Source organism: Myxocyprinus asiaticus, chromosome 35 (genome assembly GCF_019703515.2).
Source record: "Myxocyprinus asiaticus isolate MX2 ecotype Aquarium Trade chromosome 35, UBuf_Myxa_2, whole genome shotgun sequence".
In the NCBI taxonomy this organism is placed as follows: domain Eukaryota; kingdom Metazoa; phylum Chordata; class Actinopteri; order Cypriniformes; family Catostomidae; genus Myxocyprinus; species Myxocyprinus asiaticus.
The window spans coordinates 11,978,220-12,005,993 of NC_059378.1; the positions used below are offsets into that span (position 1 = coordinate 11,978,220).

The 27,774-nt window shown below is 37.3% G+C and overlaps 1 protein-coding gene across 2 annotated transcripts; it reads left to right on the plus strand.

Annotated features, from left to right (window-relative positions):
• Positions 1-4,277: 4,277 nt before the first annotated feature.
• Positions 4,278-26,314, plus strand: LOC127426140 (transcription initiation factor TFIID subunit 4-like). Of its 2 annotated transcripts, none has more exons than XM_051672706.1 (15): positions 4,278-5,948; positions 10,879-11,018; positions 12,506-12,619; positions 12,745-12,840; positions 13,230-13,352; positions 13,531-13,620; positions 15,611-15,790; positions 18,814-18,958; positions 19,030-19,138; positions 19,717-19,886; positions 20,228-20,358; positions 23,779-23,904; positions 24,894-24,950; positions 25,065-25,184; positions 25,706-26,314. In XM_051672706.1, exons 1-15 carry the CDS (start codon positions 5,183-5,185, stop codon positions 25,871-25,873), a joined length of 2,535 nt encoding a protein of 844 aa, XP_051528666.1. In that variant the 5' UTR covers positions 4,278-5,182; the 3' UTR covers positions 25,874-26,314. The 2 variants fall into 2 exon arrangements, with proteins under 2 accessions (XP_051528666.1, XP_051528667.1); XM_051672707.1 differs by having other exon boundaries at positions 12,748-12,840.
• Positions 26,315-27,774: the final 1,460 nt, after the last annotated feature.

The window sequence follows — 27,774 nt, forward strand, 5'->3', positions numbered from 1 at the left end:
TATCGAGCCATCTTTATGCAATTACACATTTTTAATTTAGACAACATGATACAACATAAACTTGAGAAAGAAAATGTTATTTGTTTTCAAAAGTACTACCTCATAGTATGCCCAGATTATAGCCTGTTTAGTGACAGCAGGTTCCGGTCAGTTAGCTATCTTGAAGGTGCGTCCATAGGTGGAAAATCTTACTAGAAGCTTCTCAGCAGGGATGCTATTGATCTTTTTGTAGTTCATTGCATAGTCCTTAATATAATTAACAATTAAGTGCATGGGAATTTCACCAAACACTCTTATATATTCGGGTCTTCAGAGACCCGGCACTTATATCTATCACAAATGGATCTACAAAATGCCCAGATAATGCTACATTTTTATATTATGTTAATATTAATTATATTATATTATATTAATTTATACAAGCAATTATAAAATAATAAAATAAAATATATTCTGATAAATTTTGATGTTTTATTTTTCATATATCAAAGAGATAATTCAACAAATCAGGACAAATCTAGATCAGGATTAATTAATTTCACACTGAAATTTCATGAGACGCAACTGGCTGTCAAACACATATTGAGCTACACATAACACATAATCTACACATAAGCTACACATAGTAAAGTATTTTCTCAGACATTTATTGAGTCTAAATAGATGCACAATTTACATAACTTCAGTAGTACACCCAAGTGACAACAGTCATATCATACTGTTCATGTGCTGTACTTCCTATAGTTTACTTCCATGTTGTTTCTTCATGAAATAGCAATGTCAAATGTAAATAAAGTCAATCACTGAAGCAACAGTTCCACCTTGCTATAATTTATGGATGTGCAAAAAAACAAACAAACAAACAAAAAAAGACACTCTACATACCTAGGATATCTAATGACCCTATACATTTTTGGTATACTTTAGCCATAATTTTATTTATTTATTTATTGTGATTTTTGATATTTTTTGTTTTACACTACTTATAAGAGACAGATTGAGGAATACGAAAGAGGTGTGCTCAACACCAAAAAAATGGATGAGGTACAGGGGGTTGAATGAGGTCCAGGGTCATTAAAGACCCGAGGTATAAAGACTTATCTCTCCCTTTTGGCTGCCAAAATCTCTTCCACCAACTGCCAATAGATTGCCAGATTGCCATTCCTGATGGAACAACACAAGTTGACATATTTGAATAGTTCCACAAAATAATAGATTAATCAGAGAGAACTGGAGAATGCATTTTGGGTTCAATATTGAAAGTCCTTTTGTGGTATATAGAATATACCACAAAAAAGTACTAACTGGTTCTTTGAGGGCTAATCTGTTCGTAATTCACCTCGTCATCCCACGAAAATCTGTCCTTTGATCTTGTTGCTCTTCATGCCATCCAAGGCAGATCAGGTGGTCATGTATGGGTCAAACATGGGCAAAAGCTTTCCATAGGTCTGTACTGACCCCAGTTGTTGAAGTAACATGTAAACAGGTTGATCCTAATCTGATCCTGCCAGTCATATTTTTAAGTCTATGTTGTCCAAAGCTTAAAAGCTTTGCAAGAAATGTATCTTCAAGCCATTCAAATCCATGTAATAGCATAAAGATAGAATAGAGGAGTTTTCCAATTTACCAAAACAAATCAGTAGCATGTTCATTGTGCCTACAGCATGTGGTTAACAGTTAATCTGTGCCTTTATATACCTGCCTACTTTGATAGGACCACCTGTCATATCTGATTTGCTTTCAGTCATATTTAGATGACTGGATCGTAATGGGTAGCTTAATATAAAATTCATAGTCAGCATGCAAAACATTTTCAAGAGTTCACTTCGCAAAGCAGAAATTAAACAGACAAATTAAAAGGGCAAATCTGTCCTTGTGTTCACTAACACTATCTAGCTTATTTAAACTTTTATTTTAATATTTTGCTTTTTTTTTTTTTGCAATGTTTAAGTAAGACAAATGATTTGGTTAAATGACAATCTCCTCTTTGACCGACATTATAATTTCCACCATCAAACAATGTCTCATGGTCAAAAGTCTCATGACCTTTTTTTTTTTTTTGCGCACTATGCAATTACTAATGTTGTAAGCAGTCATTTAATGTTTACTTACTATGGTATTTCTTTATTTTCTTCTTCAAATGTGTTCACTTCAAAGTGCTCTGTCATTAAATGTACACTCAGTAACTTTTGTCTTTGTGTCATCTTGGACATACACTGACACCTAGTGGCTTGGATGCAGCATCATTCAAAATCAATAGTTTTCAGTTTCAGATGCCATTGTAGAAATTTAGTATTCACAGTCAGCTGTGATTACTTTAATCAATGAGTGAAAGTTTCAAATAACAGGGCGGTTACTAAGATTAAGCGAGTAGTATTCGGCTGGTCATGTGATTCTAAAATGGCAGCCCCCATGTGTGGACCCTCTCCATGTAGAATAAAACAGCTTTTAGAAGGTTACTGATATGACTGGAGTCTTCATTTTAATGTGAGTGGTCATGATTTCCTAAATATACTGCAAAATTAAATTTCATGTTTTTAGGAGTTTTAGGAAATGACTGAGTGTACCTTTAAGGAAAACTTGTTTTTCTTTTCCTTCCTGGAATTTCTTACAATAAGCAATGCTCATAAATTGTGAACAGCTATGTAAATATCTTCCAGGTCTGAGATTGAAAATTTTCTTTTCATAACATTCTAACCACTCTTTGGAAGCAGTTCTACCACCAACATTCTTGTCTTTATCTTGAATAATTTAAAAACTGAACAAAGTAGGTGTAAACATTTTATAAATACTGGCAATAAATGAGTATAGTGTATGAACACGTTTTTTCCTACGTAATTGGTCAAATATACAGAACCAATTGTTCCAGTGCAGTAATAATTTTCATTTAATCTTGACAAATACTCATACATACAATTAAATCTACAAAGTTAAAAAAAATTCTTGCAGATTGCATAGTCTTTTCAAACTACAAAAAAAGAACAAAAGCAAGAAATAAACAAGCAAAAAAAATAAATAAATAAATAAAATAAAATAAAAAATTTAAAATAAAAACAACAACAGTTAGCTTTCTCTCTGCATACTAACCATTTTTTAGTCTTTCAAACCTATCCACCTCAATTTTGCAATGCGGAAGTAAGCAGCGGCTGCATTTCCGGCGAATGTGTACAAGATCCGCTGTTATTGACCGCAATGTAAATAAATAGAAGGATAATAATACCAGAATTTAGAGATATACGTTTATTAACTATCACACAACCACAGGATGTACAGCAGAATGATAAATGAATGATCTGCGTGTCTGTTTACTATACACCGGAGAGTAAAATGCGTTTATTAATTTGCCAAGATGAAACAAGATGCAGTTTTGGTGCAAAGAAATTTAAAGCAGCATTTACCCAGCGGCTTTCTGCTCTCTGCTGGTTGTGTAAAGTCTGTGGAGGCGTGTCAGATGGTACGGAGAACTGTCCTTCAGCACCTGATTTCATTCATTCTGCCTGTGCAACAGTGTGATAAAATGATGGAAAAATGCGATATACTGTTAATCTATACGCGTTCAAAACCAATGAGTTTATGAAAATCATAATTAATGTTAATAACATGACGACATTTCCAGCATGTAATATAAAGTAGCATAATGTAGCATTTTTGTATCGCTAAAATAGCTGGAAGTGGCTGATACCGGAAGTGGTCCACATTCAAGGCTGATAATGGCCAAGTTTCACTGAAAAATAAGGTGGTTACAGTTTACACTTTCAAATGTGAGGATATCAAAGTTTCCTGCTTGACAGTCTAAAATGAATTAGTAATAGATTAAAACATTGTGTTTGCCAAGTCTTTGCCTTTGTAGTTATCTCTGATGAATTCATTCCTATCTAATCTATGTATTGATGTGATTTGAAATATTTTGTAAGGGTGAATATTAGTATTGAATTACAAGGAAAAGGGATGTTTCATTTATTTTTTTGATAGAAAATATTTTGAACATAAATCATGGTGTTTTACAAAGGTTTTGCTAATTTATGGAAAAGTAAAAGGGCATTGCATAAACCAAATTTCACATTTTTCAAAATAGAAATAATGTATTATTTCAATACAGGAGTTAAAAAAAGAAGAAGAAGAAAAAAAGCATTTTAAACGTGATTTAAAAAAAAAATACTGCCATTGAACGAAACAAACGTAAGGGGTTGAACAAGCACCCTGTGAACTATGGCCCTCCAGCATTGTTATCTTGATGCAGTAGCATGCGTGCCGTCCACATCGGCCAGTTACGCTGGCAGAGGTGTGGCGCTTTTTCACGCTTTCAACACAGACGCTTCAAAACAGGGGGCCATCTTGGGGGAAAGACAGCCTGCTGGGAAGTTCGCAGAAAAGCCTCTACGCGCTTTACGACAAACACAAAACCGCTAAGAGTGCCTCTAGATATACTTAAGAGCAATCTGTGCATAAATCAATGGTTGTTTTTCAACTTCATAAAGCCCTTTTCTCGTTGACAGCCCCGGCCAGATCGCCACTGACCGCGATCCGCCAGAATCAACTGACGTTTCTCATGTCCCGCCTCCACGTAGGGATACAACCAATGACAAGGCCTAAAAATCTGAGCGTAATGACGTTTCCGCTTCTGCGCACATGCGCAATGTCATTTTGTCCAAAGCTCCTGACTGTTCACATCGAAGATGGCGGCAGGCTTTGACCTGCTATATAAGGATTTCTGTATTAAAAGAGTGGGCAAGAAACTTTTTATCGATACTTCAAGTTGTATTAGATTAGACGTTACCAGACTTTGTCACAATAAGTTTGAGGTAAGCGCCCAGGCAGCTGGAAATCACCCCGCTGACTCCGGGAAAAGAGGCAATTCAACTAGCTAATGTTAACATTTTGCGAGCTCAGGCGACTGCTGCGAGTCTTGTACATGTGAACATAGTGAAAGCAGCTAGTCTTGAAGTGTTTTACATGATTATTTCTCCCAAGAACCTTGTTACTAATGGACTTGAGGTGACAATGGCGCTTGTCAAATCCTTATTGACGTTGTGACACGAGATTCCCCCTTCAGTCACGTTTGTTCCTACTTCGCAAAGCAACTGGAGGGAAAAGGGGGTGTTTTCAGTGGATGTATCAAAACTTCCTGAACTGATGTGCACAAATGGAAGACAACTAACCCGGTCCAGTGTTTCTTAATGCTATGGTAACTACTTTGCCAAGCCACGGTGTGAAGATCGGGACGTCCTCAGTGCCAACTTTGAACGGAGGCAATGCAATGGATCCGCACACTGAAAGCGGCACTCCAGTGTCCAGTGGCCAGTCATCAACATCAGCCGCTTCGACTTCTGTCCCAGTTGTCAATAACGGGCCCGGGGTGGCGAAAGGACATGCAAACGTGACTGTCGCCCCAAGCCCGAACACAGTGATACAGTCTTACGGGAATCCACAGTGCGCTGCGACAGCAGCATCCAGTGCTGGAAGTAGTGGACCCTCAGTGGCAATTGTCAGGCCATCTATGCAAACCACTGGAACCGGTTTAACTATTAACGGGAGTAATAACAACACCGTTTCGGCGACTGTAGCATGTGTAGCGACCCAACCAGCACCGGTAATCACTACAACTATTACTACTACTACAACTACAACCCCTCTTTTGATAAACCAGACTTCAGCGTCTGTGTCTGCGAGTTCAGGAGTACAAAGAAAGTCCGACTCCCCCAAAACTATCATCCAGCCCGCAGTGCAGACTATCAGCCCCGGCGGTATGACTCACGGACTGCAGCTCCAGATCCCTGGTGTGGCCAAAGGTGCTATTTTGCAGGGAGCTGCGAGAACAGCAGCTCCGGCAACTGTTGCAGCATCAGCATCCAGCCCTGCCATCAGGACCATTACACCACAAGCGTTAGCGCCCCGACTTCCCCAGAGCAGCCCGGGACAGAACATCCAAAATATCCAGCTACCTCCAGGTAGCACCCCCCCCCCCCCCCCGTCTCTCCCTCTCTCTCTCTCTCTCTCTCTCTCTCTCTCTCTATGTGAAATTGTGCACTTTATTATTTAATAAGAGTACATTCACTTTGTTTTGTAGATAAATTCATTTATACTTTGTATGAAATGTAATATTTAATATTTTGGGCGATATAACCAAAATCTTATATCATGATATGAGTCATTTTACAGTTGAAGTCAGAAGTTTACATAAACTTAAGTTGAAGTCATTAAAACCACTGCACAGATTTAATATTAGCAATCTAAAGGTTTGGCAAGTTGTTTAGGACATTTACTTTGTGCATGACATGAGTAATTTTTCCAACAATTGTTTACAGACAGAATGTTTCACTTTTAATTGACTATATCACAATTCCAGGGGGTCAGACGTTTACATACACTAAGTTAACTGTGCCTTTAAGCAGCTTGGAAAATTCCAGAAAATGATGTCAAGCCTTTAGACAGTTAGCCAATTAGCTTCTAATTGGAGGTGTACTGAATTGGAGATGTACCTGTGGATGTAGTTTAAGGCCTATCTTCAAACTCAGTGCCTCTTTGCTTGACATCATGGGAAAATCAAAAGAAATCAGCCAAGACCTGAAGAGAACAGAACAGAAATTGTGGACCTCCACAAGTCTGGTTAATCCTTGGGGCAATTTCTGAACACCTGAATGTACCACGTTCATCTGTACAAACAATAGTATGCAAGGATAAACACCATGGGACCATGCAGCCATCATACCACTCAGGAAGGAGACGCATTCTGTCTCCTAGAGATGAACGTATTTTGCTGCAAAACATGCAAATCAATCCCAGAAAAACAGCAAAGGACCTTGTGAAGGTGCTGGAGGAAACAGGTAGGCAAGGATCTATATCCACAGTAAAACAAGTCATATATCGACATAACCTGAAAGGCTGCTCAGCAAGGAAGAAGCAACTGCTCCAAAACCATCATAAAAAAACCAGACTACAGTTTGCAAATGCACATGAGGACAAAGATCTTACTTGAGAAGTGGAGAAATGTCCTCTGGTCTGATGAAACAAAAATTGAACTGGCCATGACTATCGTTATGTTTGGATGAAAAAGAGTGAAGCTTGCAAGCCGAAGAACACCATCCCAACTGTGAAGCATGGGGGTGGCAGCATCGTGTTGTGGGGGTGCTTTGCTGCAGGAGGGACTGGTGCACTTCACAAAATAGATGGCATCATGAGGAAGGGAAATTATGTAAAAATATGGAAGCAACATCTCAAGACAGGAATTTAAAACTCTGTCGCAAATGGGTCTTCCAAATGGACAATGACCCCAAGCATACCTCCAAAGTTGTGGCAAAATGGCTTAAGGACATCAAAGTCAAGGTATTGGAGTGGCCATCACAAATCCCTGACCTCAATCTGATAGAAAATTTGTGGGCAGAACTGAAAAGGTGTGTGTGAGCAAGGAGGCCTACAAACCTGAATCAGTTACACCAGTTCTGTCTGGAAGAATGGGCCAAAATTCCAGCAACTTATTGTGAGAAGCTTGTGGAAGGCTACCCAAAACGTTTGACCCAAGTTTAACAATTTAAAGGCAATGCTACCAAATACTAACAAAGTGTATGTAAACTTCTGACCCACTGGGAATGTGATGAAAGAAATAAAAGCTGAAATCATTCTCTCTACTATTATTCTGACATTTCACATTCTTAAAATAAAGTAGTGATCCTAACTGACCTAAGACCCCTGTCTATGTTTTCTATGATTAAATGTCAGAAATTGTGAAAAACTGAGTTTAAAGGTATTTGGCTAAGGTGTATGTAAACTTCTGACTTCAACTGTATGTCATGATGACGATACTGTATATATCACGATATAGTAAATTTAAATATTAAATATCCATTTTTGAATAATACAGTCAGTCAGTGAATTAAGTGCTTTATAAATGAAAACTACTTCCTCTTATATACAGTTGCAATCGAAATTATTCAACCCCCCCAAGACAGTAAGGATTTACAAAGGTAAGCTTTTCTGATGACCCAGAATTTTTAAACTTTACATCTATATCAGCTGAGTGACACATTCTAAGTCATAGTGTGAATATATAACCTAATATTTGTAAATAGCAGGATTTTTTAAAAATACAGCCATGTCATAATTATTCAACCCCTATTGCATGTAGCTGTTTCTTAAATATGTAAGGCTACACAAGTAATTGTTTTAAAACAAATTAAGTCATCAATCTGCAATGGCACTTATTTAAATTTTAAAATTTAAGTTTAGTGTTGTAAGCAAACATTTATTTCTATGCAAAAAATGCAATTAAAAATAAGCTGTCTCGAAAGCTAATAGAGGAGATTAATTCATTACACAAGAAAGGTCATGGCTAAAAGTACATTTCCAAGGCACTTCAATTTCCAATAGACAAAGTTGGCAGCACCATTCATACATTTTCTTAAATATGGTACAACAGCAACCTTCTTGGGGTGTGGAAGAAAGCAAAACTTCACCAAGGGAAATGTTGACTTGAATATTCAAGAAGTAATAGGAAAGTAGGAAAGACCTGTGGAGTCCTGTAAGAAGGTTTTATAGACATATGACACTAAGCTGAAAATGAGGTTTAGACCCATGGGTCAGCAGTACATCTGGAGTAAGATGACAAGGTGATGACAAGAACGACACCATCCTCACAGTCAAGCATGGAGGTGGGTCAGTCCTGTTATGGGGGTGTTTTGCGGCTGCAGGAAATCCTGACTATGTGATTGACACCATGGATTCTTTCAGGTATCAGGCCATTTTGGCATGAAAAATGTGATGGCTTCAGTGTGTAAATTGAAGCTCTGTGATCACTGGACTTTCCAGCAAGACAATAACACCAAGGATACATCCAAGCTGTCCAAAATCTGGTTCAGGGATTGGTCGTGGAATGTCCTTAAATGGCCCTTCCAGTCCATCATTAAAATCCCATTGCAAACCTTTGTTGGGATTTCAAGGAAGCAGTGGCAGCACAAAAACCAACGAATGTCAATGAGCTGGAAGCTTTTGCTCATGAGAAATGTGTAAAAATTCTAATAGAGATGTGTCCGAAACCTGAGAACACTTACCTGAAACATTTATTTGCTGTTATTAAGGATAAAGGATGCTCCACAAATGATTGACTTTGGGGGTTGAATATTTTTGACATGACATTTGTGGAGAGAATTAGTTATTTTTTATTTTAAAATTTGGGTAAACTGATCTATTTGTTCTCAAAATCACTCAAATGTGTATTAAAAACTTACTTTGACTGTTTACTGAGGTTATAGTTGATGTGTTTTAATTCACATCACCAGAATGTATTGCTGGTCAGGGGGGTTGAATAATTTTGATTGCAACTGTATTGTTTTCTTTATTTGGAACTTAACAAACCTAGTCAAATAAATAAAAATAAAATAAAAAAATTCAGTTTGGTTTTAAATCAACCTTACCATAATGCTAAACTTCACATTATGCCACATTTCAGTCTGATGTTGTTGACTAGTATTATTAATATAAACTTTCCTCAGGAAACTCAACATCTTCTCAAAGCAATGCAACAAAGAAAATAATACATAAGTTAAAAAATATCCAATGAAAATAAACAATTCATTAGGCTCTTTATTAAGTCATCTCTATAGAAAATATATGAAAATCTGAAGGCAAACATGACCGATTTGTTTCTTAATATATAACATCTTTCAAACAGAGTTTTATTAAGGGTGATGATGTGTAGTTTAAAAAATGTGCATGATACATAATTGTTTGCACATGACACATTGTTTTTGCTGTTTTCCTAGTAAGTGTTTGTTATATTTCAGGCTGTCTAGCCGTTTGAGATTTTTGACTTCCTCCATAGCGCTTTAAGGTAAAAAATTCAAATGGGTCACGTACATTTTGTGGTTTGTACCGCGATATCGAGAGAAACCGGACTGAGTAGCGCAAGTGATCCCACTTTGCTCTCTCCTGTCTCTGGAGCACAAACTGGAAGCCAATCGTTTGAAATAAAGCTTCATTTTGCATATTTTGAATGCAAGATGGATGTCTTTGAATTTGCTGTAGCGACCCGAAATTTCACTTAGCCACTGAAAAATTGTCAGTGCATGAAAAACCCTGTCCATGTTTCTTCAATTCTCTCAGTTTCACGTGAAGCCCTGACCACTGATAGATACGCACATGCCACACACATGGATATTTACATTACATATCGTGACATACACGATGTAGCGATATACACGATATGCAAACCTTGCAAATTGCTGTTTTCTGCTCTGTATCGCTTTGTCTAAGGCCAAACCAATTCCACATTCTTTACAATGTCTTCTGATAATCTGAAAGGTATACTGGCTGTCAAATTTCTACATGTTTATCGTGTATACTGGTATATCGCCCACCCCTACTGCCTCCCATTCCTCAAGCTTTCTTTTCTCTATCATTTGACCAAATACTTAAACACTATTATTTTGCTGCTTGGCAAGCACTGGTATTTCCTGCAGGAAATGCAAATCTAGTTATTATTATTATTTTTATTTATTTTGTTATATGATTTTTCTATTTGGCTGTATGCTCTGGTCGTTCTGACTAGTCTGTTGTCTAGCTGGTTGTTGGTCAGACGAAACGCTTGACAGATTTTAGCAAGAGGCCATCTGGATCCTCCGACCAACGGTTACTCTTCAGAACACATCCGTTAGTTCACACGGGAACGGGAGAATGAGTATGTAGGGTTCTCACTGTGCTGTGGAAATATAGGCCACCAACTGTGCAGTTTATTCTTCATGCCTCTAAGCATGGCACGGTTGCCAGATTTCACACTTGACGTCAGTCAGTTCAACAGGAAAAGCTCACTAATAAAGAACAATTAAATGAGAAATGACCCTTAAACCATGTCTCTTTGTGTGCATGTATTTGTTTTTGTCCGTTCAGGTATGGTGTTGGTGCGTAGTGACAGTGGTCAGTTGTTGATGATCCCACAGCAGATGTTGGCACAGATGCAGGCCCAATCACAGGCTGCCCGCCCTGCTGCCCCCACCAGCACCACCACTGGGCAGATCACCACTGCACAGGTAATGTCATTTCACCAACCTGAACTAATCTGGAATCGGCAGAAATGGCTTGGCCATACATATTTATCATTAACTGCTATTATAACCACAGAATAACTGGCTTCACAATCACAATATCAGAATATAAGTAATATATAATTAAATCTGAGGTTGTAGAGACTTCTGTTTTATATTATGACATACTGTATCAGATGCAGGGCTCAACAGTAGGATTTTTTTCTGCTTGTCCAGTTGGGTCAGATGTTCAGATTTATACTTAGGCTAATTATGACAAATAACAATTTTAAGCAACATTTTTATACGGTATGTGTACATTTTTTTTTAGATTTTTCATTGAATGTTAAAGGATTAGTTCACCTGAAAATGAAAATTCTCTCATAATTTACTCACCCTCATGCCATCCCAGATGTTTATGACTTTCTGTCTTCTGCAGAACATTTTTAGATTTTTTTGAAGAATATCTCAGCTCTGTAGGTCCATACAATGCAAGTGAATGGTGACCAACATTTTTAAGCTCTAAAAAGCACATACAGACAGCATAAAAGTAATCCATACAACTCCAGTGGTTTAATCCATGTCTTCTGAATCAAGTTTGTGTGAGACCAAAATATAATTCATTTTCACTGTACATCTTGCCATTGCAGACTCTAGGCACTATCATGATTTCAAGTTCGATTACACTTCCTCGTGCTTGACGCATGTGCAGAGCACTAAATGGCCCTAGGAATTGTAATCGAGCTTGAAATCATGATCGCCAAGGAGACTGCTGATATTAAGGTTTATAATGAAAAATAAGTTATATTTTGGTCTGTTCTCACCCAAAACCGATTGGATCGCTTCAGAAGACATTGATTATAACACTGGAGTCATATGGATTACTTTTATGCTGCCTTTATGTGCTTCATACACATTTGGGATGGCATGAGGGTGAGTAAATTATGAGAGAATTTTCATTCTTGGGGGAACTATCCCTTTAAGTTCAAGTTTATGGTTAAAAAAATATAACGTAACTCCAAAACAGCTATAAATTCAAAAACACATTTGCTGAAAAACTGTGGCATGTGATGGGAAACATTACTGATTTGCTTTTCTTTTCCAATCCTTTCTAATTTGCCTCCAAGACTATAACATGTCATTCTTGGAATTTCAACACATTCTCATCAATGCTAGCCAGCTAGTTAATGTAAACTTGGTGACATATTTAAACTGACACATTTGAAATCAATGATCAATACATAACAAAAATCCAAATGTTTAAGTTTGCAAGGCATAAAACTCTTGTACATGATTGATGAATGTCAGATGTAGTGACAATGCAGCACTGGCCTGATAGGACAAGTTTTGTCCATCCTTATCGTTGAGCCCCAAAATGATGACAGTTAGTTAGCAGCTAGACAGTTCCACTCTTTTATTAATGATCTAGACATTTCCCTTGTCAGTATTTGCAGGACTCTGCTCAGTGATGTCTGTTCTCTTTATACCTTTAGGCACCTGGAACTTCACTAATGACCCGACAGGTGACCCCTACCACCATCATAAAGCAGGGCTCTCCTACACCCAGCAGCACGGCTACCACCACTCTCCAGAGACCACCTGTACAAGTAACAACAAAGCACCATAATAAGGCATCATGTAGAAGCAGACCCTTCACCGTTTTAAGTGTATTTCTATGGTGGCTGTTATACTCTATTCTTTTCTCTAATGCTCATTCTGTCTTGTGTGTCAGCAGGCTTCATCTGTTGGTGCAGTGTTGTCAGTGCAGGCAGGAGCTGCCCAGAGGACTGTGACTGCTGCCACGGGGACCACCGTCTCCTCGGCAACAGTGAGAGGCTACACTAACTTACCAGTCACAAAAAAATACGCTGGTTCACGACTGAAGAAACCTTTAGCTTTGTTTTAAGTCTTCTTTAAGGGTCTGTAAAGCGACCTAAACATACATAAGAATGTTTTAAGGACTGGTGAAAACAAAGATGAGATGTCAGTAGAAGGATTGCTGTATAGATTAAATAGTCTTTTGACTTAAACTCCAAATTTGCTTAAATTGCTTTTTTCTCAGGGTGGGAAATCCCTGATATCCCCATAAGTTGACGCAAGGCTCATGCTATTAAGTTTTAACCTTAACATTTGTATGTGTCCAAGGGACAGATGCAAGGTGTTCTTAAGCAATTGTGAGAGTAAAAGTACTTCAGATTCTGACATCTCTACTTGTAGGAGATTATGGAGAATGTAAAGAAATGTAGGAACTTCCTGTCCACACTGATAAAGCTGGCCACAAGTGGTAAGCAGTCAACTGAGACTGTTGCCAACGTTAAAGAGCTGGTCAAGAACTTGCTGGTGAGTTGAGTGATTTTTTTTTATTTTTATGTTTCTGGGTTATTTCACTTTGGTCAGTTGTCAACACTAAATATATTACTTTCTGAGTCATCAGTCATGAATGGAAATTAATGTTTAAAAATGCTGAAATATCCCTATGTGAATTTATGTTGGTGCTGATTTGTATTTGTCCCTTCAGGAAGGGACGATTGAAGCAGAGGAGTTCACCAGCAGGCTCTACAAGGAGCTCAACTCCTCTCCTCAGCCTTATCTAGTGCCTTTCCTTAAGGTAAACATCTTCTGGTCTAAAAGGCAGATTTATGTACCTCAAATCATTTATATCGGGGTTTTCGGGTTGTGTAGTTATTAACAGTTAGTTATAGTTTGATTACTTGTTATTAACCCTTTAAACTTTGGGCCAGCGAGGAAAAAAACTACAGTCTTGACCAACACAAAATAGGTATTGTTTTAAAGCTTAGAAGCTCTACTTTACAATGCATGTAGGCATTATGACCAAAACTGAACAAGTGCTTTGAAATTTGTAGACAAATCAGAAGTGTTCCGTTTTGATAATTTATTAAACATTTTGCACTGTACATATTATTGTAATCTGTAAAAACATCACACTCGTCAAATAGCTATGGGCCATATGTTGTTTGTAAGCTCTCAAAGAGTAGAATACAACCAGCCTATTTGTTTTACTCACAGACAAAAATATAGCAAGTAATAGCTAAGTATGTCTTTGACATACATGTTTCATGTGAACAGGTGTTGCTCATATGCTGCATTTTCACTTATAAGTTCATGAAAAATAAACAGAAAATAAAATATTTTATTACTTAATAATATTTTATATACCATTATTTAGAGGGGGTGATTATCTTTAAAACGAGCCCACACGCAATGTAATTGGATGCAAAGATCATTAGATAACCCACACAAAGCACAATGTGCACACAGCATCTGGCATCTTGCTATCTAGCTAAAAACACGTTAGCTTTCCTGGATCAGATGACATCATCGGAAAAGCTGTAGTGTCATGGAACGCTAAACCGGTCGGATTGGGCTCAGATTGCACCAACCAGTGGTGATAGTCCTCCATATTTGATCAGAGAGTCATGTGATCAATCATGGTAATTACACATGGCCACCAGGAGATGGGGCCAAGTACATGACACAATGATGACTAAAAAGGCACAGAATGAACTCATTCTGTGAAATCTCATTACTAAAATCATGTTTGCATGCTATGCAAACCTTTAGTCATTGTGTTTGCATGACTAATTTGTTCTTATGTACAGTTATTTTGTTTTATTTGTTTGGAGAGACTTTAGGACACTTGGAGACGTTTTTGGGTACTAGGATAAATTATAATTGTAATGCTATTACTTTTGATTGCTTTATTTTATCAACACAAAATTTTACTTAGTTACAGGTGACATGATTGGGAACAAAACAAAAGCAGTTTTTCGGAGCCACCTTGTTTACACCCTGAGGTATATAATGTCAAATCAGAAAAATAAGAAAAAAGTTTATTTTTCAGCAGTTTCTTAGGCTGAGAGTCTCAGAATTTATCATAATTTATATCATTAACATTTTTAAAAAGTTTTCTTCAAAATTATACCAACACTTATTGTTATCTTTATGTATTGTTATCTCAGAAACTTCGGTGCACCATGCAAATTTTTTAAAAATATTTGCAACTAAGATTTAACATAATTATGCAGTTGTATTTTATGTTTACATTGGATATATGCATTGTTTTTAATCATCTAAGTGCCTGGAACCTTTAAATTCTACAGGTATGTTTTATTTCAATGTGCTGTGGAAAATCAAGCTAAACTAACTTAATTTAATTAACCCCTTTTTTCTATAGGGCTAGTTATAATATTTATAATACTTGAGTACACCACTTAATGATTTAGCTTAAGACACCTCTTGAAATATCTGAAGGCAGACAAATTACAATTTCCTAATATCAAGACTTGCATTTCAGAAGGAAAACATATTTAGTGCTTAAAAAGTGCTGAATGCAAGAATATAATTAAATTAGCTTTTGTTGCAGATGGACTTCTTTGACCATTGCGTTACATTTTTTAGATGCTGTGTCAAGTTAAAGAACTCCAACCTTTAAAAACACATCTTGAGAGACGCCTGCATTCTGTTCTTCGTTCCAAGTCACTTGCTGAAAGTCATTTGCAAATTGCATGCATCTAATGATAGTCAGGTGTACGTACAGTAAAAATGTAAAAGCCTTCCTTTTGCATTTGTTTTCTCAGAGGAGTCTTCCAGCTCTGCGACAGCTCACTCCTGACTCCACGGCCTTCATTCAGCAGAGCCAGACCCTTCAGGCACCTGCTGTGGTTCTGACTAGTACCAACACTGCTGCTGCTACCGCCACAGCCACTCACACGCTCATCCAGCCTGCACTCAGCAACTCCAGCCAGACTGCCTCTCTGGTAATAATACAATGTTGTGATTATGAATGCTAACAGCATATTACAGGTAAAATTTGGTTTTTAGACTTAATTTACACTGGGTTAAATGATCAGCATTATAGTAAAGAGTGTAAATGATTGTTGGATGGTAATGCATGTATTTGCCTTGTGGAAAAGAAGGCAATCAGATGAGTCTGTGCTGTGTCAACAAAAAAAACATCATATGCCAGTATAACTTACTGCATTTTCTTACACACTGGTTCAGAATTTTGACTGTTAGTAACATGAGTAGTTTTTTTGGTCTTATAATATTTGCTGAGGACATTAATAACTAATAATAATAAATATATACAAAAACATACTTAATACATGAGATTCATACAGTACTAAAATCTTAAGATTTGACTATTTGATTAATGATGTCAGTAATGGTTTCAGTGGAATCTGGTAATTTTTATTCATTGTGAAGAGAGCCTAAGGAGTAGAGCCCGACTGATATGGGATTTTTGAGACTGATACCGATTTTAGAGAGGGAAAATTCACCGATTATGCAAAGGTACTCAGAAGGCTGCTTTCTTAAATATTTTTATCAAAGAACATTTGACCTTATTATTATACATTGTCAACAAATTCTAGAAATGAACACTTGAGAAAATAAATAATAAATAAAAATACAATAAATAGCTTAATAAACATCAGTACTGTTAGTATAAGTCAATTGCTGACCATTAAAATAAAGAATAAATAAAAATAAAATAAATAGCTTAATTAACATCAGTACTGTTTAGTATCAGTCAATGGCGGACCATTAAAATAAAGAATAAATAAAAATAAAATAAATAGCTAAATAAACATCAGTATTACTGTTTAGTATCAGTCAAATGCTGACCATTTAAATAAAAATAAAATAAATAGCTAAATAAACAAAAGTATTACTGTTTAAAATAAAGAATAAATAAAAATAAAATAAATAGCTAAATAAACATCAGTATTACTGTTTAGTATCAGTCAAATGCTGACCATTTAAATAAAGAATAAATTAAAATAAAATAAATAGCTAAATAAACATCAGTTACTGTTTAGTATCAGTCAAATGCTGACCATTTAAATAAAAAAATAAATGAAAATAAAATAAATAGATAAATAAACATCAGGGGCCGGTTGCACCAACTATACGTACATTACAACTTAGCCTAGTTGTGGCGTAAATGGGCACTAAGTCACAATTTACGCTCTACTAAATATTTGAGCATTGCATCATTAAACTTAGGTAGGACGTAACCCTACGTATAAACCAAATATTTACGGAAGTCTCTGACCAGGTGTAACTGATGGAATAATAAAGCAGACTCATTTAATGACATCAATGAGCTCATGTTTTGGTTGACAGGCATCAGTCCTTTCGACATATGTGATGATGTTGGCATTTACACTCAGTATAAACTTACTTTTACAGTATAAAACATACTTTTAAGCGGCTCTTCAGAAAGAAAACGGTGCCGTTTTTAGGGTGCGTCTCATGGTGTCAAGTTTCAACACATTCAAAATATATAAATAGAATATTAAAATGAATAAATGTCTATTTTTCCAGTATGTATCACCTCTCATTTATTTTAGATACAATTCCTATTTATTATTATTTACACAGAGCAAATATACTATTTGTTAAATCTACTTTTATTACGTATCCTATTTTAATGTCTGGAAAACCAGACTTTTAAACATTACATTTTATAAATGCAACGACTGGAATTGTTCGGTTGAAGGGGGTACCAAACTGTGAATCCTGAACAAAACAGTTAGGTGAATACATGTTTACACATTAGCTTCCACTCAGCTGACAACAATGAAAGTAGCTGCGTGATTAGCTAGTTTGCTATAAGCTCGTTGTCACGGAGAGTAAAAGATGGACTTTATTTACTTTCCAGCATTGTGTCTCACCAATTAGGCAACAGCGAAGTGTGAAATCAACACTCACCACACACAATCCACCACCACACCGTTGTCTGATGAGCTGCAAAAAGATGCTCTGACATTTACCTTTCAATCTGCAACATTACTGACTGCACTGACAAACTATATCTGGCTAACAGCAAACAGATGTAATAAACATGAGTGACATGGTTGTCAGGGACAGGGTTAACGTTATATTAGTTATATAAAATGATGGGGTAATGTTTTATTAACTTTCCAGTATGTATTTCACAAACTAGTTAGCAATTTAACGAGAAGAGACCGCTCAAATCTTCACCGTATAACTTCGCTCTGTCTGCAGAGCCACCTTCAGTTCAGAGTCAGCTCTGTAAACAGAGGAGTCGGAGCATGCTCTGCTGGACAAACTACGCTATGACACCAATTCTAATGCAATGTTTTCTGCATTATAAGTTCTGAAAAAAGTTTTCATATCGGCGCATATCAGTAAAATATACGCCGATACCGATATAGCGGTGAAAGGCTACTATATCGGTCGGGCACTACTAAGGAGGTTTACACCCCCTGCTTGTTTTGTAATGCACAAGAATGAAAATATTTTTCACAAAATATATATCACAGAAACACAGCAGAATATGGACAAACATCTAACAAGGTACTAAAAAGTCTAAAGTGCTTCAGGAATGCAAAATAAAGGGGAATGCATTTGCAGATAAGTAAAGATAACCAATCAAGGATTTAAAGGAAAAGTTTACCCCCCCCCCCACACACACACACTCATTGTCATTATTTACTCACCTTCATGTTGCTCAAAACTGTATGATGTTATTTTTTCTGTAGAATAGGAAGAAATTTTAAAGAATGTACAGTACATGCCCTGTTTGTCCATACACCCTTCTTTTTTTCTGTCATGCTCAAAAAAAAAAAAAAAAAAAAAAAAAAGGCAAGCGGAGAACGGAATGGGGAACGGAATAAAACTAGATTTTTATTAACTGAAAATCATTCAAATAAAAATTTTTGGTGAACTATTCCTTTAATGCCTGAATAGAGATTATAGGTGTACTTTAAATGTGCTTTTGTGAAGTGTGTTCATAGAATTGTTCTTTCTCCAGGTGTTGCAGTCCCCACAACAGGGGGCAATAGTGAAGCCCCCTCAGGTTACCCTGACTACCACTCCCATGGTAACACTCAGGGGTCAACCGCAAAGCCACATAGTCGTGGGCCAGCCTCAGGTGCAACTCAAGCAGATCCAGACAGGTGAGCATGTCTGTCACTATATGTTTTATAACATATTAATACAAATAGTAATCTCTGTCTGTCTGTCTCAGTGGCAGTGAAACAGGGTGTGGTGAGTAGCTCTAAACTGGGTCCTGGCTCCTTGTCTGTAGCTTTAGCTCAGAGGAGTAAAGCGAAGGATGCTGCAGGAGGAACTTTCAGGTCTGTATTCTGTTGTTTAACTTTTGGTTGCTCTTTTATAAGACTTAATTTCTGATGCCTAGTTCCTGCATATGAAAAACAATCTTTGCCACTTAAAACCGGCATCAGGACAGTTATGTTTCGCCAGGGTTGCAGACAGCAGGTGAAAACATTGCTAAATATAAATAATAAAATGCAACTAACCACATAATTATGTATAGTTAGCATAGCAAAATAAATAGTTTTATCAACTTTTAAGGCAGGAGACAACACTTCCCATATTTTTGTTGTCAGCGTTTTTGCGTGCAAACAACTGTGCTTTATTTTGGCAGAAAGTCATCTATGACTTGGGAGAGTCTAGCCAAATTAGACTTATACTAGCATGGACTGGGCGGTTTTATACCATGCCCTTACCCTCAAAAACTATAATAATATATTTCAAAGTCTGACCAAGGACATTTTTGTTTACTTATGTACGATAAACAATTTTGATAATGTCACCACTTGATGTCCAATGTAAAATCTGGGTCCTAAGGCAAAACCAGTTGAGAACCACTGCTCTAAGGTGTGTGCTTGTATATATTTATGAATTTGTACAGGGATGATGATGACATAAATGACGTGGCCTCAATGGCGGGTGTTAATCTTTCGGAGGAGAGCGCTCGAATCCTGGCCACCAACTCAGAGCTGGTTGGTGCAGTCACACGGTCTTGTAAGGATGAAGCTTTCCTCTCCGCCAGCATGCTACAGCACAAGATACTAGAGATAGGTGAGACATCTAGCCATGTCAAAGCCTTGAATCTGACTTTACCATATTAAAACTTCCTTTGTGAAAAGTTGCAGTTGTTTTCAATATCACTTAAGTTTGGAATGACAAAGTCATCAACCAAATTATCCCCCAGGGATCCCATGGCCTTAGATAACCTGTAAATATCTGGGAATTTTAAAATAGTGGTTTCCAGGCCTGGAAAAGTCATGTCAAGTAAAATATCTTGAAAGTCTAGTATAGAATTTCTCGTTATGCACTGGAAAATGTATGGCAATTAGTGAGTAGCTTACAATCATTTGATAATAAACAGAGTTGATGATTGTTGTCCTGTATGTTGTCAGGCCAAAGGTTTGGAGTGACAGAGCTGGGTCCTGAAGTGGTCAACATCATCTCTCATGCCACTCAACAGAGACTGCAGAACCTTCTAGAGAAGGTCTCATTGATTGCCCAGCAAAAGAACATGACTTACAAGGTAATATGACAGTGGCAGTTTCCTTTTTTGAAAAAATAAAATAAAAAACATACACTGCCTGTCAAAAGTCTGGACACTACTTTTTACATTATTAATGATTTCCACATTTTAGAATAATAGGAAATTTATCAAAACTATGAAATAGCACAAATAGAAATGTGGAATTATGTGGGAATCAAAACATGTTAATAAACAGGAAATCTTTGTTTTTATAGATTTTCCTGTTTCAGTGACATACTCAAAATTAAAGGCTTATAACTTGACAAAAACAAACAAACAAGGGGGTCAAGTGTTTGCTACTGCTGAAAGTGCTGAAAGATTAAAAAAAAAAAAAAAAAAAATGGAGCGAAAAATGTAATATTTTTCTGATTTGGCATTATATACAGTTGTGCTCAAAAGTTTGCATACCCTTGGAAAATTGGTAATACATGTACCATTTTTAAAGAAAACATGAGTGATCAGGCAAAAGACATTTCTTTTATTTCTTATGGGATTCATATTCAACTGTAGGTTATAACAGAATGGCACAATCATAAAACAAAACATGGCAACAAAGAAAAAAATGAAATTACCCCTGTTCAAAAGTCTTCATACCCTTAGTTCTTAATACTGTGTATTGCCCCCTTTAGCATCAATGACAGCGTGCAGTCATTAGTTGTCTATGAGGCCCCAAATTCTTGCAGGTGGTATAGCTGCCCATTCATCTTGGCAAAATGCCTCCAGGTCATGAAAGTCTTTGGTCATCTTGCATGAACCACATGTTTGAGATCTCCCTAGAGTGGCTCGATGATATTAAGGTCAGGAGACTGTGATGGCCACTCCAGAACCTTCACCTTTTTCTGCTGTAACCACTGGAGGGTCAACTTGGCCTTGTGCTTAGGGTCATTGCCGTGCTGGAAAGTCCAAGAGCGTCCCATGCGCAGCTTTCGTGCAGAAGAATGCAAATTGTCTGCCAGTATTTTCTGATAACATGCTGCATTCATCTTGCCATCAATTTTTACAAGATTCCCCGTGCCTTTAGAGCTCACACACCCCCAAAACATCAGTGAGCCACCACCATGCTTCACAGTGGGGATGGTATTCTTTTCACCATAGGCCTTGTTGACCCCTCTCCAAACATAGCGCTTATGGTTGTGACCATAAAGCTCTATTTTGGTCTCGTCACTCCAAATTACAGTATGCCAGAAGCTGTGAGCCATGTCAAGGTGTTGTCGGGCATATTGTAACTGGGCTTTTTTGTGGCATTGGCGCAGTAAAGGCTTCTTTCTGGCAACTCGACCATGCAGCTCATTTTTGTTCAAGTATCGTCGTATTGTGCTCTTGAAACAATCACACCTTCTTTTTCCAGAGCAGCCTGTATTTCTCCTGAGGTTACCTGTGGATTTTTCTTTGTATCCCGAACAATTCCAATTCCTCTGGCAGTTGTGGCTGAAATCTTTCTTGGTCTACCTGACCTTGGCTTGGTATCAAGAGATCCCCGAATTTTCCACTACTTAATAAGTGATTGAACAGTACTGACTGTCATTTTCAAGGCTTTGGATATCTTTTCATATCCTTTTCCATCTTTATAAAGTTCCATTCCCTTGTTACGCAGGTCTTTTGACAGTTCTTTTCTGCTCCCCATGGCTCAGTATCTAGCCTGCTCAGTGCATCCACGTGAGAAAACTCATTGACTATTTATACACAGACCCTAATTTCAATTTAAAAAGCCACAGGTGTGGGAAATTAACTTCAACTGCCATTTAAACCTGTGTGTCACCTTGTGTGTCTGTAACAAGGCCAAAGATTCAAGGGTGTGTGAACTTTTGATCAGGGCCATTTGGGTGATTTCTGTTATCATTATGATTTAAAAAGGAGCCAAACAACTATGTGATAATAAATGGCTTCATATGATCACTATCCTTAAATAAAAGACAGTTTTTTTGCATGATCAGTCATATTTTCAAAATCAGTGCCAAAATGTCACAATTTCTGCCAGGGTATGCAAACTTCTGAGCACAACTGTATCTCTGGGTGTAAATAAGACGGCACTGAAAAACTGCTTTTGTTTTGTTCCCAATCATGTCAACTGTAACTGAGTAAAATTTTGTGTTGATTCAACAAAGCAATCAAAAGTTATAGCATTACAAAAATAATTTATCGTAGTGTCCAAAAACGTCTCCAAGTGCCGAAAAGCCTCCCCAAACAAATAAAACACAATAATTGTACTTAAGAACTTATTACAAACGCAAACACAACAATGACTTAAGGTTTGCATAGGATGTATACATGATTTTAGTAATGAGATTTCACAGAAGTTTCATTCTGTGCCATTTGAGTTGTCACTGAGTCTGTGTCATGTACTTGCTGCCATTTACTGGTGGCCATAGGTAATAGTCACCAATCACATGTCTCTCTGCCCAAATATGGATGAATCTGAACCCTGTCCGATTGGTTTAGCATTCAGTTATGCTACATCATTTTCCGATGACATCATCTGTTCCAGGAAAGCTAATGTGTTTTTAGCTAGATTGCCAGATACTGTATGCACTGTGCACATTGTGCTTCGCATCAATTATCTAATGTTCTATGCATCCAATTACCTCGTGTATGGGCTCGTTTGAAAAATAATCGCCTCTAACTAATGGTATGTGATATTTTATGTTCTGTGTATTTTTCATGAAGTTATAAGCAAAAACGTGGCATATGTGCAACACCTGTTCACATGAAACATAAATGTCAAAGACATATACATAGCTATTACTCGCTCTATGTCTGTGAGTAAAACAAATAGGCTGGTTGTATTCTACTCTTTGAGAGCTTTCCAACAACATATGACACATGGCTATTTGATGAGTTTTTACTGATTACAATAATATGTAGTGCAAAATGTTTCATATATTATCAAAATGGTTGATAATTTTCAGTTTTGGTCATAATGCATACATGCATTGTAAAGTAGAGCTTCTAAGCTTTCAAACAATACCTATTCTGTGTTGGTCAAGACTGTAGTTATGAATATTTTGACAATAATTGTGCTGGCGGACCCATCTGAGGAAATCAAAACTATCTTATATGTTAGCTTCTTCAAAATAGCCACCCTTTGCCTAGATTATAGCTCTGCACACACCTGGCATTCTTCCTACCTGGGATACTGGACTTGTTTGATTTCAAGCTTTTTAGAAAAAGCCTTTAGGGCAAATGTTTTTTAATGTCATTAGAAACTTCAATTCTATCCAGCTTGCCCACACTTTTGAATGACAGTGTACTGTATGCAGGGATCATCTTGACTTTAGGCTTGAAATATGCTTTGTAAATACAAATCCAAAATTATTGCCCCCTGTTGCAGGTTGCAGTCTCAAAAGTGGGTCTTTCTGTCCTTTGAGTGTCAGCATTTGTCTGGAGCCTTGTGTGTAGTGTTAATGTTGTGTGTGTGCACAGGAGGATAGTTGGAACGAGCAGGTGGATGATGTTCGCTCTCAGCTGAAGTTCTTTGAGCAGCTCGACCAGTTGGAGAAACAGAAGAAAGAGGAACAGGAAAGAGAAATCTTAATGAAGGCAGCTAAGGTTAGTACACCACCCCCAACCATACACACACACACAAACAAGACCTTGGATACTGCTATCACACCTAGGTTTAAAATGCATTATACCAAATTCTAATAAGGGGTAAATGGTATGACCAAAATCTTCTCAGTATATCATGGTACCGGTATATATCACAATATAGTTATTTTCACTGGAAGTTTAGCCCAACAATGTTTGAAATATTACCTAACCATGTAGTCATACCCATTTTTTGATTATTATCTGGTGAATTTAATGCTTTACAAATGAAAGGTACTTCATCTCATTTGATTATTTTCTTTATTTCGAACTTGATGGATGCAAACCTTTTGAGTGTTCATAACAAGTAAATGATCATTTTGCAAACAATCCTTCACATTATGTAACACTTGAGTAAAAAAAAAAAAAAAAAAAGATTAAAAAAAATAATACATTATAAATATGATTGGTTGAGCCACATTTGAAGCCATTGCAAAGTAGCTAATGTACACACACCTGGATTTCACTCTTAAAATCACGTTTAAAAGAAAATTGCAATTATATATTGTAGTGTCACTTGACAACTGTAAGCAATGCACACTGGGTACGAGGCGTAAAAACTAAATCGCTTCCATTATAATAAATAAAGTTGTCTACACTAGAATTGCCTATCTGCGACACATTTTGCAGAGTGGGCTAGAGTTTTCTACTTGGTGCTTTCTGCTCACATTTTTTAAGTCATGCTGCAGATATACTGTGTTAAAAATGGGGATTTCAAAAGCAGGATTTCTGCCGGTTGACAAATTTCCAGTGTCGCACTCTTTACCGCAATAACGGCCAGCATTAATTCTGATGCTTAATTCAGCACCATTTACTGGATCCCCCCACCCCTGCCTCTTTTTCAGCTGTCCAGAATAGGTTTGATTTGTACATATCTATTTGATCCCAGCAGATGTCTCTCTGTGTATTTAGACTGCTGATCATCTCTAATTGCTATTTATGTTTCATAGTCACGCTCACGACAAGAGGACCCTGAACAGCTGCGGCTGAAACAGAAGGCCAAAGAGGTTAGATGGCACAATTATGAGATGTTTATATTGTCAGAGGACCATTGTGTTTGATTATGGGTCAGAGCTGGGTCCAGAGTATGTGTGTGTGTGTGTGTGCACGCATGGCTACAGATGCAGCAGCAGGAATTGGCTCAGATTAGACAGAGAGATGCCAACTTGACGGCGTTGGCGGCTATTGGACCCAGAAAGAAAAGAAAACTGGATTCTCCTTCACTTGGGACTGACGCAGAGGTACAAAACAGCTCTCTCTCTCTCAACAGTCAGTCTGCTGCCTTCCACCTCATCATTTTCTTTTCCCCTCTGTGCCCTCTTTAAATCATGTTACACCTGTTGAACTGGTTTGAGATATCAGATTGGTGGTGCTTCAAGGGTCTCAGATTGTCACAAATGGAAAGTCGGGGCAGTCTAAAGGCCTGTTCACACTAGATCCAAAAAAAGTTAAACAGTTTTTCAGCATGACAAGCAGGGTTTCTATGGTTATGGAAAAACTGGGAATATCGGGATTTTTAAAATTGTGTTTTCCAGGTCTGGAAAATCATGGAAATTAATAAAGCCTTAAAAGTCATGGAAATTTCTAGAATGAGGTTGCTCTGTCTAAAATATTTAATCGCTCTTGGGTACAGTAAAGCTTGCTCGTAAGCCAAATATAATTTTGGACTGATCAAATTGTTAGTACAAACGATTTAGCATCAGTGTGAACTGAAAAGTATTTAAGTGTGCAAGTGTAAGTGTGTATGTTGATGTGTTTGCAGGGCTCAGGTTTGTCAGCGAGTGCATCCGGGGGCTTAAATGCAGGAGCATCAAGGCAGTACACTCGCCAGCGTATCACGCGCGTAAACCTCAGGGATCTGCTCTTCTGTCTAGAAAACGAGAGAAGCACCAGCCACTCACAACTGCTCTACCGAGCCCTACTCAAATAGCCCCATGTCCTTCCCTCATTTCAGTCTTTAGGGCTCTCTCTTTTTCTCTCTGTTACTGTTATTATCATTCTCTTTGTCATTCCTTTTTTGTATTTCTTTATCACTCTTTTACACCGTCGTTGTCTCACATACACTTACAGTGATGTATTCTTTCTCGAGCTGACGGTGCTTTTCTCTTTTATGTTTTGTTTTATTTTATCTCTTTTATTTTGGCTTGTTTTTAGCTCTCTGACCCTTTTGGATTTCACTCTTAAAATCATGTTTAAAAGAAAATTGCAATTATATATCTTATGTTTTTCATAGAAGGTGGCTTTGTAATGTGCAAATGACCTATGTAAAAAAAAAAAAGAATTCACAGTGGAACTACCCATTCATTTTATATTTGTGTTTTTATAAAGATGTTTTAAGAAATAAAAGTGGACAAAGTTTCTATGAAAATAACTTGTGTGGTGTGGTATTACAAATGGAACAAGCAACGATATAAGGATTACTAGTAACGTTGGGAAGTCTGATTCATAGCGAATAGATTCGTTTGAACGTTTGACTTTAATAATAATAATAAAATATTCCTATTTTGTTTAAGTTATTATGCAGACATGTCCCTTGCATTGTGTAGTGAATTAAATGTTTATTTAAATCAATAATGTGACAAAAAATATTGTGTTAATGATTTAAACATGTCACCTCAACTCCCAAACAAAGGTTCTACCTTTCTGTAGAGTGATTTACAGACGCTTTGCGAATCGGTTCGAACGAATAATGAAAAGAACCGGTTCAAAAGAACCGTTCTTTTGTTCGTAAAACGGAAATCACGAGAGAGAAATGGCTGCAGGCAGAGCTCCAAAAAGCCAGCAAAGATATCGTGAGCCCCTAACCTTCCCATTTTGTTGTTGCCGCTACCCCCTTTTGGAGTAACCATGCTCCCTCTGTTGTAACCCTGCCCTCTTTTGGAGGTCTCAGGCCTGCAGCTATACCTACTTGGAAATCACTAGTTAGTAGTTGACAAACATTGTTGTGGTCTTGGTGCCCACTAGATGGCACTGTAGACCTGTGTTCAAAATGACTTCACAAGCCATTTTGGGTTCATGTTGAAAGTGGTAGGCTGCAGAATATTTTATTAAGCATTATAGAAATTAATGCTAATTTGTTGCCACAGAAAGAATTGCACTTATAAAATTACAATTCAAATGCAATTAAAGGGAATTTTTGTTTTTATTTTTTAGATGTTTAGACCAGTGGTTCCCAAACCTGTTCCTGGAGGCCCCCCAACACTAGACATTTTGGATATCTCCCTAATCAAAAATACCTGATTCAGCTCATTAGCTCGTTACTAGAGACTCCACATTCTGACTTGGGTGTGTAAGATAAGGGAGATATACAAAATGTGCAGTGTTGGGGGGCCTCCAGGAGCAGGGTTGGGAACCACTGGTTTAGACGATGATTTTTATAACTGTTAGTTTGAAATGGGATTAGGACTATTCATTTTCTTTCCTCTGTAGAATTCAGCACTAGTGATAGATTGAATGTGGCTTCTCAGTGTTTATAGTCTGATTTAGGCTTCCAACTTGCAGCCAAACTTTGCCTGCTACAGTTACAGTCATCCCTTCTGGATATACTTGGGTTTAAGTGTTAAGCTCAGGGGGGCATGACAGTTGGCAAGGCAAAATGGCATCGGCTGGTTTACTGCTCACCAGCTCTGTGTTTCTTCTAGGCTGAAACTAGCTGCCACCATAGCACCTTCCAAAGAGAAAGAACACTTATAGTTCACCCAAAAATAAAAATTCTGTCATCATTAACTCACATTTTTGTTCCAAACCCATAAAACGTTTTCTTCAATGGAACACAAAGGCAGATGTTAGGCTGACGTCTGTGTGCCTGACTCGGTCACCATTCACTTTAAT

Bases quoted from the DNA above. Each gene is read 5' to 3' on its own strand.
- LOC127426140 (XM_051672706.1), top strand. From the start codon at position 5,183: ATGGTAACTACTTTGCCAAGCCACGGTGTGAAGATCGGGACGTCCTCA. The intron at 13,353-13,530 runs GTGAGTTGAGTG...TTGTCCCTTCAG, and splicing joins AGCTGGTCAAGAACTTGCTG to GAAGGGACGATTGAAGCAGA. The intron at 15,791-18,813 runs GTAATAATACAA...TTCTTTCTCCAG, and splicing joins CCAGCCAGACTGCCTCTCTG to GTGTTGCAGTCCCCACAACA.